Source organism: Crinia signifera, chromosome 6 (assembly GCF_055691185.1).
Source record: "Crinia signifera chromosome 6, ASM5569118v1, whole genome shotgun sequence".
In the NCBI taxonomy this organism is placed as follows: domain Eukaryota; kingdom Metazoa; phylum Chordata; class Amphibia; order Anura; family Myobatrachidae; genus Crinia; species Crinia signifera.
In genome coordinates this window covers 268,763,244-268,779,955 of record NC_139222.1, presented here as the reverse complement: position 1 = coordinate 268,779,955, position 16,712 = coordinate 268,763,244, and the positions used below count along the sequence as shown (strand labels likewise).

Here is a 16,712-nt window from a genome sequence, read left to right as displayed (position 1 = left end):
ACACACACACACACACACACACACAGCCTAACCCTAACGCCCCCTCCACACACACACATACAGCCTAACCCTAACGCCCCCTCCACACACACACATACAGCCTAACCCTAACGCCCCCTCCACACACACACACACACACACACACACACACAGCCTAACCCTAACTCCCCCTCCACAAACACACACATACATACATACATACACATACACACATACAGCCTTAACCCTAACTCCCCCTACACACACACACACACACACACACACACACACACACACACACACACACACACACACACAGCTTTAGGCATTTGCCTAGGGCGCCGGCCACTAGAGGGCGGTAAAGAGCTGCAGGAGAGCAGGAAGAAGAAAGCTCTGCGCTGCCAAGTACGGCACCTGACCCAGGAGTTCATACCAGCAGGGAGCAGGTGAGCTGTATGCCACCCGCCCCCGCCCCTGCCTGCATCCCACCCGTGGAGCAGTGTTAAGCCCACTGCCCTCCCCCCCCTGTGCTGGTCGTCAGAGTAAAGTAAATCTTCGGCGGGGGAAGCACCCGCACACATCTCCCTCCCCTGGAGCTAGTTGGCAATCAGCGGCAGGCGCCCGCTGCCCCCCCGCCTTTGATAGTAAGCCGCAGAGAGGCGCGCACCCCCCCCCCCTGTAATCCACAGGTGGTGCCCGCTGACAACCCCCCCTCCCCCATAAGCCTCCCCTGTGGACCGGGTCAGAGCGGGTGAGGGGGGGGGGAGGGTGCTGGGGCGGCAGGTCGCCTGGGGCGATGACAGGGCTTGCACCGGCCCTGGTGGTCCTCCATATACAATAATGTCGCAGTGGTGATGGGGGGGGGGGGGTATAACACACCGACAGTCGGGATTCCGACAGTCTGTAGCCCGACGTCGGAATCCTGACTGCACAGCGGGGGGAGTGCAATGAAGCGCAATGAAGGGAAACCAATCAGATCCTGTCTATTATCTTCTAGATGGTGCTAAACAAATAAGAAGTAGATTCTGATTGGTTGCCCATAGCAACAGCACATGTGATGTAGAATACACATCTTAGTAAATTTCCCCCAAAATGTCACGGAAAGTGGTCTTTATTCAGGACAAGTGCTGCATTTTCCTCTGTCCTATGCCAAGTTATTAGAGCTCAGCTTCATTAGAATAAATAATGCTCATGTATTTCTTGTTAGCTCTAAACTTGGGTCTTGACGCCCGATCCCTTTGTGTTGAGAAAATTAGAAAACACAATTAAAAAGCATAAATAAAATATGCAAATGTCCCGAAATATATATTTATTGCCTGAAACTCAAATCAAATATTTAACAGACGTAACATTTGATCACCCAGCATTATAAGTATTTCATGTTACCACTAGAGGGAGCCCTTGCAATGTGTAGGAACCAAAATAAATCTTTTCCTAATATAATATCCAATCATTTTAGCCCATGAGTTAATTATTCACATGAGTTGTTATCTATCGGAATCTGTAAATAATAATAATAACTGGTGTACACTATATTTTAAATTGAATGAGTTATGTCAATACAGAGAATGTGCACATTTCTGAAAAACATATTTATACACGCAGTGAGATTTAATGCAAGTTTATGTATTATAAGGAATAATGGGACAGATGTATTGCGTCTGGTGAAGTGATAAATTGGTGATAAAGTGGAAGGGTTATAACTGTTGTTGCTCATAACCGTCATTGCTCATAATTGTCATAATGCACATAACTGTCATTTTTAAAACCCAGTCTGTAACTCCACAGTTAGGACCTGATTGGCTGGTGCATTATCACCTTCCACTTTATCACGTCACCAGGCTTAATACATATCCCCCAATATACCCATACTGTTACTTAAAAAAAAAAAAAAAAAAATATATATATATATATATATATATATATCAAAAACAATAGTGTTATACAGCACCAAAATAATAAACGTCTTTCTTATATAGCCATAATCAACAGACTTTATCTTAAATATAAAACATTTATTAAAAAACAAGCTTTAAAACAAGCTTTTTCTTGGATTTATATTGGCCGAATTATCAGATTATGAATCATAACAAGTACCCAACGCGTTTCGTCTCTTTATGAGACTTCATCAGGGGTGTGAGTTTTTATATGAATCTTTAAGGATTCAGTAGGATTTAACATAGATGGGAATTCAATGTATTTCTCATCCACAATTGTCCAAAGTATAAAATATATGAGATTTTACTGTAGATATTTTATCCTAAACTTGTAATCTACAAATCAGTTTATCCTTTTCTTTTATCAGTTGAAGGTGAGAACAATTTTTAGGTGAGTGTTTTATTTAAAAGTGGTGTAACAATCAAAAAATATGTCCAAATATATAGGATAACCACATAAAAGGGAAAACTTTTTTGTTCTATCCTCCAAATTAGTGAAGTCCCTTTTTCCTTTATATAGCTTGAATCAGGGTTAAAAAGTCCCCTTCATGAAGCCTGTGGATGATAAAATTATGAGACTATTACTCACCTAAAAATGGTTCTCACCTTCAACTGATAAAAGAAGAAGATTAACTGATTTATTATCAGTAGATTACAAGTTTAGGATAAAATATCTACAGTAAAATCTCATATATTTTATACTTTGGACAATTGTGGTTGAGAAATACATTGAATTCACACCTATGTTAAATCCTAATGAATCCTTAAAGATTCATATAAAAAAAGTGTCACACCCCTGATGAGGTCTCATAAAGAGACGAAACACGTCGGGTACTTGTTAGGATTCATAATCTCAAGGAAAATACTGCCGATATAAATCGAAGAAAAAGCTTGTTTTAATGCTTGTTTTTTAATAAATGTTTTATATTTAAGATAAAGTCTTTGTTGATTATGGCTATATAAGAGGAAAGAAATTTAATATTTGGGCGCTGTATAACACTATTGATTGTGATATATATATATATATATAGAGAGAAACACAATGCAGCGGCACTCCCACAGGACTTTCACCCAAATAACTGTCAGACCACTCTGGGGTTCCGTTCGACGTTTCAGTCGGGTAGACTTTTATCAAGAACAAGGCGTATGCCTTGTTCTTGATAAAAGTCTACCCGACTGAAACGTCGAACGGAACCCCAGAGTGGTCTGACAGTTATTTGGGTGAAAGTCCTGTGGGAGTGCCGCTGCATTGTGTTTCTCTATCTGTGGTTCGTATGTACCCTGATGGCACCCGGGCAAATATCTTGACTTAATTGGTGGAGTGCCAGCCTATTGGATCCTATATATATATATATATATATATATATATATATATATATATATATATATATATATATATCCGGTACTTGTTTCCTATCTGGGCGCCCACGATCAAAATCGCGTTGATCGGGGGTAAAAATCGCGGTCATCGCGGGTAAAATTGGATGGTCGCGATGCCCGCGATGACCGCGATCACCGCGATTTTCCCATAGGGAACAATGTTAAAAAAGGCTGATTGACCGCGATTTCACTGTTAAATGGCTCAATTGACCCGATTTGGCCATAATAACCCTGAATTAGGCCCAATTAACCCTTAAATGTCACCCCCAAATTTTGACGCCACCCCACGATCGACGCCAACCCGAAGCGTGGCGAGCGCAGCGAGCCCGCGAGGGGCGGCGGTACGCGTCCTCCGACCTTTTCATGCCCTACTATCCACTAGGGCGTGGTGTGAGAATATAATAGTGTGGCGAGCGCAGCGAGCCACCGAGCCCGAAGCGTGGCGAGCGCAGCGAGCCCCGCGAGGGGACGCGGATACCTTCACTGTGAAGGCCGCGAGGGGACGCGCATAACTGTGAAGGTATCCGCTGCGCTCGCCACGCTTCGGGCTCGGTGGCTCGCTGCGCTCGCCACACTATTATATTCTCACACCACGCCCTAGTGGATAGTAGGGCATGAAAAGGTCGGAGGACGCGTACCGCCGCCCCTCGCGGGCTCGCTGCGCTCGCCACGCTTCGGGTTGGCGTCGATCGTGGGGTGGCGTCAAAATTTGGGGGGGATATTTAAGGGTTAATGGGCTCTGTGGCCCATTTAACATTGAATCCTATGGCCAAATCGGGTGGATTGAGGCATTTAACAGTAAAATCGGGTCCATCGCGGCTTTTAACATTGATTCCTATGGGAAATCGTGAGCATCGCGTCGCGGGCATCGCGGGTGCATTTATGGCCGGCCGCGACGCGACCGACACGATTTCAAAGTTTAACATTGGTTTCAATGGGAAATCGCGGGCATCGCGTCGGTCGCGTCGCGGCCATACATAAATGTACCCGCGATGCCCGCGACGGGCGCCCAGATAGGAAACAAGTACCATATATCCAAACCTGGACCGGCACTCCCCACGAAATAGCAATATAGCTGCGTGCCTTTGTAGAGAGATTATAAACAGCAGGGTCCCACCTTCCCACAGGTAGCTGGAACAAACCCTCTTGAAAACGGGGTGTTACCCCGAAACGGCCCGTCGAGGTCAATAAAGCAATTCCGTTATACCTCATGCTGCAGTGACGTGTTTGTTCCAGCTACCTGTGGGAAGGTGGGACCCTGCTGTTTATATATATATATATATATATATATATATATATATATTAATTAGAATCCACTTTTTCTGGTTGAATTTTTTTTTTCTCTTCTGTCAGCAGAATGCTACAGTGGGTTCTGAAGCCAAACTACGGAATGTGACAGAATTTTGGCAATCTAAGAGCCCCTATTAAAACCTATGGGGTCTTCACTTTCATCAGCACCATTTGTACCTTTAACATTCCGAAGCCAAGGACATTATTTCAGAGTCATTTTACAGTGAAGATTCTTATGGGGTCAGGGAGAAAAAACTCCACTGCCAGCAGATGTAACAGTGAAACAAATGTATGTTATGATGATATTTGGTGCAATGAATTCATTAAATGTTGGCAAATTGTTTTGGCCACAATTTGGTTGTCTGCGCTGTTTACTTATTAAAGTCCAACCCCGTATCTTTGTGGTCTCTTTTGTCTCTCGCTTAAGATATTTTGGGAGCGATGTATAACTGTTTTGTACAATAAAAAGATCATATTACCGTAGCTGGCTAAAGTGTTTAACACAAAATCCAAACATGTCCAAACCTCTTTAAGATTAGGAACATTTGTTTGGAAATGTTGGAATCTCAATTTTCTACCAATCTTTACAGAAGAGTTAAATGTTTGGGTTTGTATCCAGAGGTCTGGATGAGGAACTAAATCTCAGGACATTAATCTAAGCCAGGACTGACACACTAAACACTGCACAATATTCCTGGTGTGATGTCTGCGTTCTCCTCTCTTTCACTCTTTTAAGTGGGTCATGGGTAGAATTTAGAATTTTAAAAGCTGCGGCTTTGAAAAATGCTCCACAATATTCCAACTGGCCGTATTTAAAACACTCTTGTAACTTATTAAGGAATACAGCTACTAGCAAACTACCAGAATACACCCAGATATGTAGGGGGTGTAGTGGGGACAAAAGAAACAGCAAACCCAGCTCATTCCGATGGAGGTTTATAAATAAACGATAATAATATTAATCAACTGAGCATGTGTGACAATCTGGTTGTATGAATTGCCAAATTGGACACAGATCTGGCTGTTTGATCATCTGCCCCAAATGGTGTTAGGGAACTCTCTGCCTGTGATGAAGTGAGGGCAACTAGGATGGGTAAAAGGATTAAGGATTAAGTTTGAAGGACAGACCCAACCCTGTTCCAGATTGTGACTTAAGGTTCTTCTCTACTTCCCTGCAGTGGGAGCCATGTTAAGGGGTGTATATTCAATTAAGTGTGGCAATGGTGTAACTATAAATTAGGTGCCCTCCCATGCAAAAAGTTTCATCCCCCCACCTTTTATCCATATCAGGCACCAGTAATAGCATAGCAGTCCCACCAAGATGCAAGTCCAGAAGGGAAGCTATATAATACATAAGTGCCTCAGAGGGTTATGTGTGTGGTATTTAGATATGATAGGCTTGCCTGAAGAGGTGAGTTTTCAGGGAACGCTTGGAGGCTAGTGGAGAGTCTTGTTGTGCGTGGAAGGGCATTCCATAGGGTGGTAGCAGCCTGATAAAAGTCCTGATAATGGAAGCAGTCATGAGGCAGCCATGCTGTGTTTACATATTAGCTGTATGGTATTTCATAGCCGTGTCCCTGTGGCTATGTGATAATGTACAACACCGAATCAGGCCCATTATTCTTTAAAATGAAACAATGCAGCTTAAATACATGGACTGGACTACTGTCTTAGTTGTGTATCAGGTGAGTGATAGAAGCATCGGTCCAATGCGTTGTGCTTGATGTCACAAGTGGGCAGGCATTTACGTGTACCCAGTTGTGATGTCAGCCACCAGCGGCCTCTGTAGAAAGTGTCTGCAGACCATCAGTACACACAGACCTGCAGATATATCGGCCATTGGCTGTGCTGCAGGCCCATGCAATATATCTGGGTTCAATACTGTTAATAGACATATCGAGGATACACATGTGCTGATGCGCCTATGATATATCGGCAGTTCAGTTGAACAGCCGATATATCAGCCAATGTACAGTATACCCACCCATGAGGAGTCCACAACTCATGCATCCTAAGGTGTTCCCATCATTCTGCCTGCAGCCACTGAAAGGGGTATGGGTAAACACTGAACCGGACTGAACCCTGGAATACCAGACCGGACAGGCTTCATTCATCAATATATGTCATACCTGTCGCCAGGGAGAGGAGACGGGGGAGAATACAGCCTCCCTGCATGGTCCAGGGGTGTAACAAAAACCGGAACGATCTGAACCACACGGGGAGGCTGTAATCTCCCCTTCCCAATGTCCCTGGGGAAAGCTGTCACAGCCCCCCCCTCCCCCCTCCCCCGGACAAGACACCTCCCGGACAGGACACTACAAGCTCCGGAATGCAGAGTTTGATGTCCGATCCGGCGTTCCAGGGTCTTGTCCGGGTCCGGTTTTTACTTAGTCCCTGCTCAAATACATGCATACTGTAGTTCAGTTTTGCTGTATTCCTCTGTCAAATAGTAGACACACACACAGCCCAGCCGAGCTGTAATGATGGCTTTCTATATACATCCAGCATACATAATAAATATCACCCTCTCTCCTGCGGGGACTGTCTAGCCTTGTTTTTAAATGTCGGGAAGAGAGTGGATCCATATGAAATTGGCTTTTACTACACGAGTATAACTTGGGACAGTGCTGTAACTGGTGTCCTGCTATGCGTTGCTGGAAAACAGAGCCAGAGACTGGGGCGCACTTGTTTACATTCTACTAAGCAGCCAGTTTACTGGCATCATAAATCCAAGGAAGCTCTTAAGTACACAGTCCTATATCTGGGAGGTCTGCATTTCTCATCTGATCCAGGTTTATCCATAGGTAACGCACAGGCTGAGTGGGTGAAGTGTTACGAGAGTTATCTTGTGTACTTGAGAACTGTCATAAAAACGCATATAGTGCCATGAAAAAGTATTCAGCCCCCCCCCCCCCCCCCCCGCCCTATTTCCACACATTACAATCTGGAGTCTGTGCCTATGTGCCTGACTTCCCATCACAGCACTGGCTTCTGAGGCTCATTCAATGCCACAGTCATCTCAGGAGCGGTGTATCCTTATCCCATGTCTGAGTGCAAGGGCGGCCATGTCTGGACAGTGTGGCTGCAGTTCCCCTACTTCTGTGCCGGAGGTCCATTCATTTCTATCACAGTCAGGTGGAATCAGTGTGTTGCTTTTAGATATGTGCGTTTCGGTTTTCTAGAAATCCAAATCCTCTGAGTCCTGGTTCGAATTTTCTTGAGGTTCAAAATGTGGATTTTGAGTTCTGTGACTTTATCTGGTTTTATCGATTTTTATGAATGATTGCGATGCATCAATGAAGATGATAGCGCTGAAATTCCAACCGTTGGAAATGTAAGTCTGTGGGGTGGATTAGGGTTACGCCAGGGAAGGGGGGGTGGGGGTAGGTTTAGGCACTAGGGCTGGGCTGTGCGGAGGGAGGGATAGGCATTGTGATTCCTCATATTGGATCTGCCCCCTCCCAAAAGACCTGCAAATTGGAGCATAATGCTGCAATGGGTGGGGCCCAGGGGGTAAAGTTAGGGGAGCGGGGTGTAACTGAGTACTACTACCTGTAATGGAACTAGTTCCACCTCCATGTTGGCCCTAGACAGTAATTCTAGCAGAAAGGGATGGGGGGTGCCAAACACCCTTCCGCTAGCCATGGCTCTGCTTAACATGGGAGGGCAGAATTAGGTGGCAGAGGGAAATAAGTTCCAGGCGGAGAAACGCGTTAAAGGACTGACAATGCAGCCGTCTGCATGGACTCTATTGCCGCCTTCCTATCCGCTGCTGACACCAGTCCAGTGACGGAACCCTGAAGGGCTGCCTATTTTGGAAAAGCACCAGCAGCCGGGTCACCACGGCACGGATGCAGGACACTATTACAGCGGAAGCAAGGCTGGCGAGCTAAGGGTCGAATTAACGCACCACTCTGCACGTTATCCTTACTCACATCTGATTGGCTAATATTGGTAACTAACATTTATCCATCTTTATTGGCATGCAAGCATTTTTCAAGTTAACATCTAACAGCTGTCAGAGAGCTCGTTGACTTGCCTCTAAAAAACTGGATTTACTAACACACTAATTCTAAAGCCTACTTACCATATTAACGGAAAGTTTATTTTTACCTTTTAGAGAAATGAATATCTCTTGTTTTAATTAATTTTTTGTATTTGCTGTATATTTCTTTAAATGGCCAGTGATTGCTGTTTATTGTCTATGATAGGAAGTAAAAATGAATTGTAATATTTATCTCTGGATTGGCGCTGTTCTTTTTTTCTTGTTTGGTTTCTGTTTGATTTAAGGCAGCGGTGGGGAACCTCCGGCCCGCGGGCCGTATACAGCCCCCGGAGCCGGTCTTTGTGGCCCGCCAACCCGCCTGACGACTGTGTAGCGATTCAAGTACAGGGGAAATCTCACGAGAGCTACCGACCTCTCGCGAGATTTCCCCTGTATCAGACTCCCTGCACAGAGTCTGGACCACACGCTCACACAGACCGGCGACTCATAAACTGCGGCAGGCGCCGGAGCGTGGGACAGCTGCCGCAGGGCGATTTATAAGTTGTTTTTTTTAAATGGCCCCCGAGGCATTATGCCTCAATGCAAACGGCCCTTGGACCTCAAAAGGCTCCCCACCCCTGATTTAAGGGGTGGAGTACTCCCTTATTAAAGAAACAGCAGCAGATCCAGAGCTCCGTCACTGGTCCTACCTCTCCAGGTCCTATAAGCCCCGGGTGGGGCTCTGATTGTGAGTTGAAGGCCTGTGGTTCATCCAGAAAGGATTTCTTGGTACCCAGAAATTCCTCTTGCATACACCATGGAGAACATGGCATGAGAGGTGGTGTAGACCCCTCCATTTTGGTTGTCTACCTATAAACCACTAAACCGAGGATTAATTTTCCCAAAAGCAGCCTCACACATAGCAGTATACATCACAGTCCCCATTATAATATTTCCCTTCACCTCCTTCCAATGGTAATAGATCCCCATAATCCCATTACTTCCCCCATGTCCAGAGTACAATTTGAAGAAAACCCACCGCTCCTAGTATCTGCAAATCCCCCTAGGCCTGCAGTGCTAGAAACACTATTTTGCAATATTAACCATACTTTACACCTGGAGAGGAGAAGCAGAGGCTGTATGTCAGGGACGGGGACAAAGGCAGGTGTCATCAAGCTTGGTGCATCACTTTAGCGCCAAGAGAGAAGCAGGGGATGTGGGGGAGCATTCGGGAGACATCACCACCTTTCCAGGGGCTGCGAGGGCCACCTGATTTTCAGGAGCGTCTTGTATGTTCCTGGAGGGTAGGCAAGTATGCCACGAACCCCCCCCCCCCCAGGTGTCCACAGATAATTTTACAACACAGAGGAGAGTGTCACAGGGGGCCTGAAAATTAGTCCGTTTGTTGATCAGCCAAAGTGCTCAGAGGTAAACTCCAGTTCTCCTCTTTGTATTTAATTGTAACTTTATGCCCAAAGCATGCGCACCAGAGCACCAACGCAATTTAGCAGTGATGGTAACAGCCAGAGATCGCTACATCACTGCCTCCGAGTCAGATAGGGAAGAGATCCGTTCTGTGCAGGTGCAAGCATGGTGGACAGGGAACCAGAGGGAAGAATGAATTGGTATGTCAGATTATGCAACCCCTGCACCAAAACTATGGTACCCCTGCACCCAGAGTATGTAACCCCTGCACCCAGAGTATGTACCCAGCATCTGGAGTATATAACCCCTGTAAGCAATGCTGCCATTTCTTATACTCACTTTGATTGGATTCCCTCTGACCCATGTGGCTGGAGGAGATACTGGTGGACAATCTTATCTCTCAATGTTCCGGCCAACTTGATTTTTTTCCTTAATCGATGTAGGTTTATGATATAAAGTGTTATTGATCCTCGCACATAATTATGGCTAAAATGAAAAATAAAAAAAAAATAAAGAAAGATGTTAGTATCAGACAATATGAAGAACCTTCCATTAGATGTCTGTCTGCTCTGCTGCAATTATAGAACGCAGAGATAGAACCGGGAATTCAGTTTGTTTCTTTTTAAATCAAATGTATCTTTATGGAAGCATGACATATACTTATAAATCATTTCACAGAAGAACGCTTTCCATGTGTGTATATTACATCACGGGATAATTGTTTAAAACACTGGGCTGCCCTGTGATTGGTTGAGAGAGCTCAGCCAATCACAGGGCAGCCCAGTGTTTTAAACAAATCTGCCGCCACCGCTGACTCCCGCCGCCTGCAAGCGCTACTGCTGGCATACACTACTCCGCCGCCCCCTGCCCGCCTTCTTCCAGCACCCGATGTGCCATCGGGTGCTGACTTTTGCACCCAAAAATGTGATCGGATTTGATGGACATCGTACTACGATGTCGCATAGAATCCCATCGTATAAGTATATGGGCAGCATTAGCCCTTGGTGCATTGGTAGGCTATTATGAGGACTGATATTTACACAGCGTAGGCAGAGGCAAGAACCTCAGGCCGTGTGGACTATAAATGGTGGTTTACCCTGGACACCAGTGGGAGGTCACTGCAGTATTGATAGATAAAAAGAGCTTGCTTTCCGCAGTCAGCAGACAGTGGCCCTTATTCTGGTTCATTCACAAAGGCAAATTCCTTCTCAAATTGACAAAACCATGCTGCACTACAGGTGGGGCAGATGCAACATGTGCAGAGAGAATTAGATTTGGGTGGGGTTTTACTTCAAAGTGAGATCTATATTGCAGTGTAAAAATAAAGCGGTCAGTATTTTCCCTGCACAGAAACAAAATAACTCACCCAAATATAACTCTCTCTGCACATGTTACATCTGCCCCCCCCCCCCAGCAGTGCACATGGTTTTGTCCATTTGAGAAGGAATTTGCCTTTGCGAGTGAACCAGAATAAGGGACAGTGTGTAAGTAGTAAGAACAGGAGAGATGCTTTCTGGGCTGTTCTCTTCCTGCGCTGTATGTTTGCCACCACATTACACTGCAGCTCTGTGCATGTGTCTCCGTGATAGGGCATTCATTTGTACAACTAGTAATGGGCATAGTCTTTTGTATACGTACTTGTGGTGGCTGGTACAGTGGGCATAGATGCGCAGTTTGTCACGTATGACTTTTCCTGGGCGAGGCTTCCTCTGTATACCAGCTACGTGAACAGCTAATACTTTAGGACCTACAAGCCTCTTAAAAACGATTGCCAACCAATAATCCTAAAATAAAGAATAACAGCAATTCAGCAACAAAAAACAGCGGCCTCTTGTACAGTTAATTAACATGTTTCCATGGAAACCAATCATATTTTATTGAAATTTGTTTTCTTGAGCCATATTATTGTATTTGAATATCACAGTGACGCTGAGGGAGTGAGCACAGAAAGACATTCATTATTGCTGCCATTATTACATGATACTGGACTGTATTACAGGTATATGCCGGGAATTATTATTTGTATTATTATCCTTTATTTATATGGCGCCACAAGGGTTCCGCAGTGCCCAGTTACAGAGTACATATAATCAAACAGGAAAAACAGTGACTTACAGTTGAAGACAATACAGGACAAATAAAGGGTAACATAGAAACATAGAATTTGATGGCAGATAAGAACCACTTGGCCCATCTAGTCTGTCCCTTTTTTAAACATGTTGCCTCAAACCATATTTGATTCTTATTTTTTTGTAAGGATATCAATATGCCTACCCCAAGCATGTTCAAATTGAAGGTGATAACGAACCAGCCAATCAACTCCTAACATTTATTTTTCAAACACAGCTGATTGGCTGGTGTGTTACTTATCACCTTCTCCTTTATCACTGGTTTATAACCACTTTATCAGGCCTCTATACATACCTCCCAACATGTTCCTCTCCAGGAGGGACACAATGCTCTGCTCCTGGACTTCCCTTTGAATGTATGACATCACCTGTGTTGAACCTGATTAATTGATAAGAAAGGCGTATCACCACAGGTCCAGGAATAAAGCATTGTGTCCCTCCTGGAGAGGGTCATGTTGGGAGCTATGCCTATGTAACACCTGCACCCAGAGCATACGCAACAGCAAAAATGTTCTCCACTGGGCCCGAATTTGGCAGCGCGTCCATTTGTGAATGAGCCCCAATGTAGCGGCTGATGAATAGGCCACAGCAAGGGTTCTGCACACTCAGTATACTGTGTCCCTACCAGCAGCTGAGAGGCACCCCGATCTAGGGGCTGCTTTGATGCTGCTCATCGCTGGAACCGGCTACAGGCACAATGTTGTCGTAAAGATATTAATAGCAATTTAAGCTTCGGAACCTGGATGAAATTAGGGCCTAATGAGTAGCTGTGTCTGATTGTTCTTTTTATTACAGCAAGTGCAGGCGCAGCAGCTGGATGGAATGACTGCGATGTGAGTCATTAGTAGAAATTCAACACATGATTTCCTTCTGCTTCTTAAGTTAAACTCCCTGGTGTTAATACGCTCATGATTCCTTATTCTCATGAACATGCTCATTAGGTTCCACACTCTCTCTCTCTGCTTTGTATTAAGTACAGCCGCTACAGAGCGCTCCAGCACACGGTAATTGTCCTCCATTCACATTCTCAATCAAATCATTGGAATGTACGAAAGTTTCCTTAGTAAAATATTTAACATATTTTTTTATTTTTTTTAAGGGATTCTTTATAGACCATTTATTAACAGAATATAATTAAATCAGTTCTGTAGTGTTCCAGGTTACATACATTCCCCCATCATTTACACCTCAGCATGCAGTACATACATACCCCCATCATTTACACCTCTGCATACAGTGCATGCCCCCATCATTTACACCTCTACATACATACCCCCATCATTTACACCTCTACATACATACCCCCATCATTTACACCTCTACATACAGCACATGCCCCCATCATTTACACCTCTACATATAGTACATGCCCCCATCATTTACACCTCTACATACACGCCCCCATAATTTACACCTCTACATACACTCTCCCATCATTTACACCTCTACATACACACCCCCATCATTTACACCTCTACATACACTAGTGCAACAAAGGAAAAGTCTCACATGCACTTAAAAGTCCTGAAATATATAGGTGATCCTTCACAGGGCTCCCAGCCTTTTCTCATACACGCCCCCATCATTTACACTTCTACATACACGCCCCCACCATTTACACCTCTACATACAAGCCCCCATAATTTACACCTCTACATACACACCCCCATCATTTACACCTCTACATACAAGCCCCCATCATTTACACCTCTACATACACACCCCCATCATTTACACCTCTACATACAAGCCCCCATCATTTACACCTCTACATACAAGCCCCCATCATTTACACCTCTACATACACACCCCCATCATTTACACCTCTACATACACGCCCCCACCATTTACACCTCTACATACAAGCCCCCATAATTTACACCTCTACATACACACCCCCATCATTTACACCTCTACATACAAGCCCCCATCATTTACACCTCTACATACACGCCCCCATCATTTACACCTCTACATACACGCCCCCATCAAATACACCTCTACATACAAACCCCCATCATTTACACCTCTACATACACGCCCCCATCAAATACACCTCTACATACACGCCCCCATCATTTATACTTCTACATACACGCCCCCATCATTTATACTTCTACATACACGCCCCCATCATTTACACCTCTACATACACGCCCCCATCAAATACACCTCTACATACAAACCCCCATCATTTACACCTCTACATACACGCCCCCATCATTTATACTTCTACATACACGCCCCCATCATTTACACCTCTACATACACGCCCCCATCATTTATACTTCTACATACACGACCCCATCATTTACACCTCTACATACACGCCCCCATCATTTACACCTTTACATACACGCCCCCATCATTTACACCTTTACACACATGCCCCCATCATTTACACCTTTACATATAGAACACGCCCCCATCATTTACACCTCTACATACAGTACATCCCCCCATCATTTACACCTCTACATACACGCCCCCATCATTTACACCTCTACATACAGTACATGCCCCCATCATTTACACCTCTACATACAGTACATACCCCCATCATTTACACCTCTACAAGTCGTGTATCCCAGGGATCTATCTTTGGACCAGTGCTCTTTACTATGGTGACATCACAGATGGTACTGAAGGGAACGTATGCCTTTTTGCAAATGACGCAAAGGTTTGCAACAGGGTAGACACACCAGGAGGGGTAAATAAAATGACTGATGATCGAGGTAGATTAGAGGAATGGTCAAGAGCATGGCAATGACAGCTTAATGCTAAATGCTCCGCCGCCTCCCCACAGGTGCCTGCAGCCCCCCCTAATCCTGCCTGTCTCCCTGAAGCGGAGACAGGCAGGAATTCTGCTCCCCGCCGCCGAGAGACGGGGGCCCGCGTGTGTGTGTGAGATGCTAGTGCGTCCCCTTCAGATAGATCGCCTCTCCGCCAGCTCTTGCCAGCAGAGGGGTGACCCTGGCAAGGGCTGGCACTAAATGAGAGGCGTTCCATCTGTAGTAGTCACTATATCAGGTGACTTGAGGCAGGGAATCAAAGGAAGACAAATCAGATGCTTGGTTGCATAGGGAGAGGAATCAGCGACAGAAAGAAGTAATAATGCCATTGAGTATCACCTACATAATACTGAAATCTGAAAGGACTCATTCATTTGCCAAGAGATGTGGTATAGACTGAGACATACCCAAATCCCCACCCTTAATCCTAATCTAGTACCCTAAAACTAATACCCAAACCAAACCCCTAACCTTAATAACCTAACCCTAAAAGGAAAGACTTGATGAGCCCATCGGTTCTTATTTGCCTTCAGATTCTATACATTATTTCTATGTAGCTTCTAGAAGAATTTCCTATGACAACATTTAGGGGATGACATAGGAAACTCGACAAATAATGTTTTACGTTATAAAACCAGTAGTTCATGTCAACACATAAATCCAACCAAACATCTCCATTCTATTACACAACGCAGTTTATTGTCTTCAGTTCCTTATAACCATATGTTCCCCCAAGCTGGCTAATGGTAAAAGTATGAAAGAAAAATGTGTACATTAGGGTCCTCCTGTTCCAGCATCAGACGAAATTAATAAAATGAATAGAAAATGAAATGACAGTGGAATAAAGCCACAGGGTAGATGCAATGTATAGCACAGAATACACTGCCGGTGATCTACCAGGAGCAAGCAGTACAACATGGAGTGGTGCAGTGGAGTTTTGTGGGTTCTGCACAGAAATGTATTAAGTGCCAAGATGCCCCCTTGCCTCCCTGCCCTTCCATATGTTGCCTGTCCAGCAAATGGTTCTCCCCTTGTTTGTGACGAGCCAGTGGCGTAACTACAGAGGGTGCAGCTGCTATGGGGCCCGAACTGTTTCCAGGGCCTGCAGCCCCCTCTGCAGTCTGCACACTGAAGTCTGCCCTAAACGGCTTACCACTCCAATTCATGGCCATTTGGGGGAGGGGCTAAATGCTGTAAAGTGCCCACCCCCATCATAAACCTGTGGCTTAGTGCTGTGCTCAGGTTGCTGCAATGAGATAATGCCCCCCCCCCCCTCATTCTCTCCCATTCTCTGTCTCTCTCCCCTCTCTCTCTGTCTCCCTTTCTGTCTCTTTACCCCTCTGCCCTCACTCTCTCCATCTCTCTTTCCTCTTTCTCTCCCCTCCTCTCTCTCTCTTTCCCTCTCTAACCCCCCACCATCGCTCTCTATATAGCTCTCCCATTGGCATAACTACTGAGGGTGAAGGTGGTCCCAGAGCACTTGCAGTGCCCAGCTCCCCCTGCACCCACTCAGTTGCTAGTGAGACTCTGGAATTTTCCCAGTGCCCGCCGGTCAGTGTAGCGAGCAGTGGTGTCGAGTCACTGCCACTAATAGAATTGTGTGGCTGTGAGTGAACTTCCCCCACCGGTAACCGTTGGCTGCCTGTACTGCTGTAGGCAGGGTCAGCCTTCCAAATTCTGCAGGTACACAACTGCTACCTCATTGTGTGTGTAACTGCGTGTGTGTGTGTGTGACACCCAGTAATCCTCTCCCAGCTGTGTCTAACAGTGGACACCCCCTACCCCTGTGTGTGTG

The 16,712-nt window shown here is 45.2% G+C and overlaps 1 protein-coding gene across 4 annotated transcripts in view; it reads right to left on the bottom strand.

Annotated features, from left to right (window-relative positions):
* Positions 1 to 16,712, bottom strand: part of HPSE2 (heparanase 2 (inactive)) — a 333,369-nt gene that overhangs the window by 4,403 nt on the left and 312,254 nt on the right. For all 4 annotated transcript variants that reach the window (XR_014444637.1, XM_083149563.1, XM_083149565.1 and 1 more), the window contains 2 exons: positions 11,635 to 11,780; positions 10,336 to 10,482 (listed from right to left, as the gene is read on the bottom strand). Coding sequence is in view for 3 of the 4 variants with exons in the window: in XM_083149563.1 (XP_083005689.1) it covers positions 10,336 to 10,482; positions 11,635 to 11,780 (293 nt within the window). In the remaining variant the exon portion in view is untranslated. The remainder of the gene's footprint in view (positions 1 to 10,335; positions 10,483 to 11,634; positions 11,781 to 16,712) is intronic.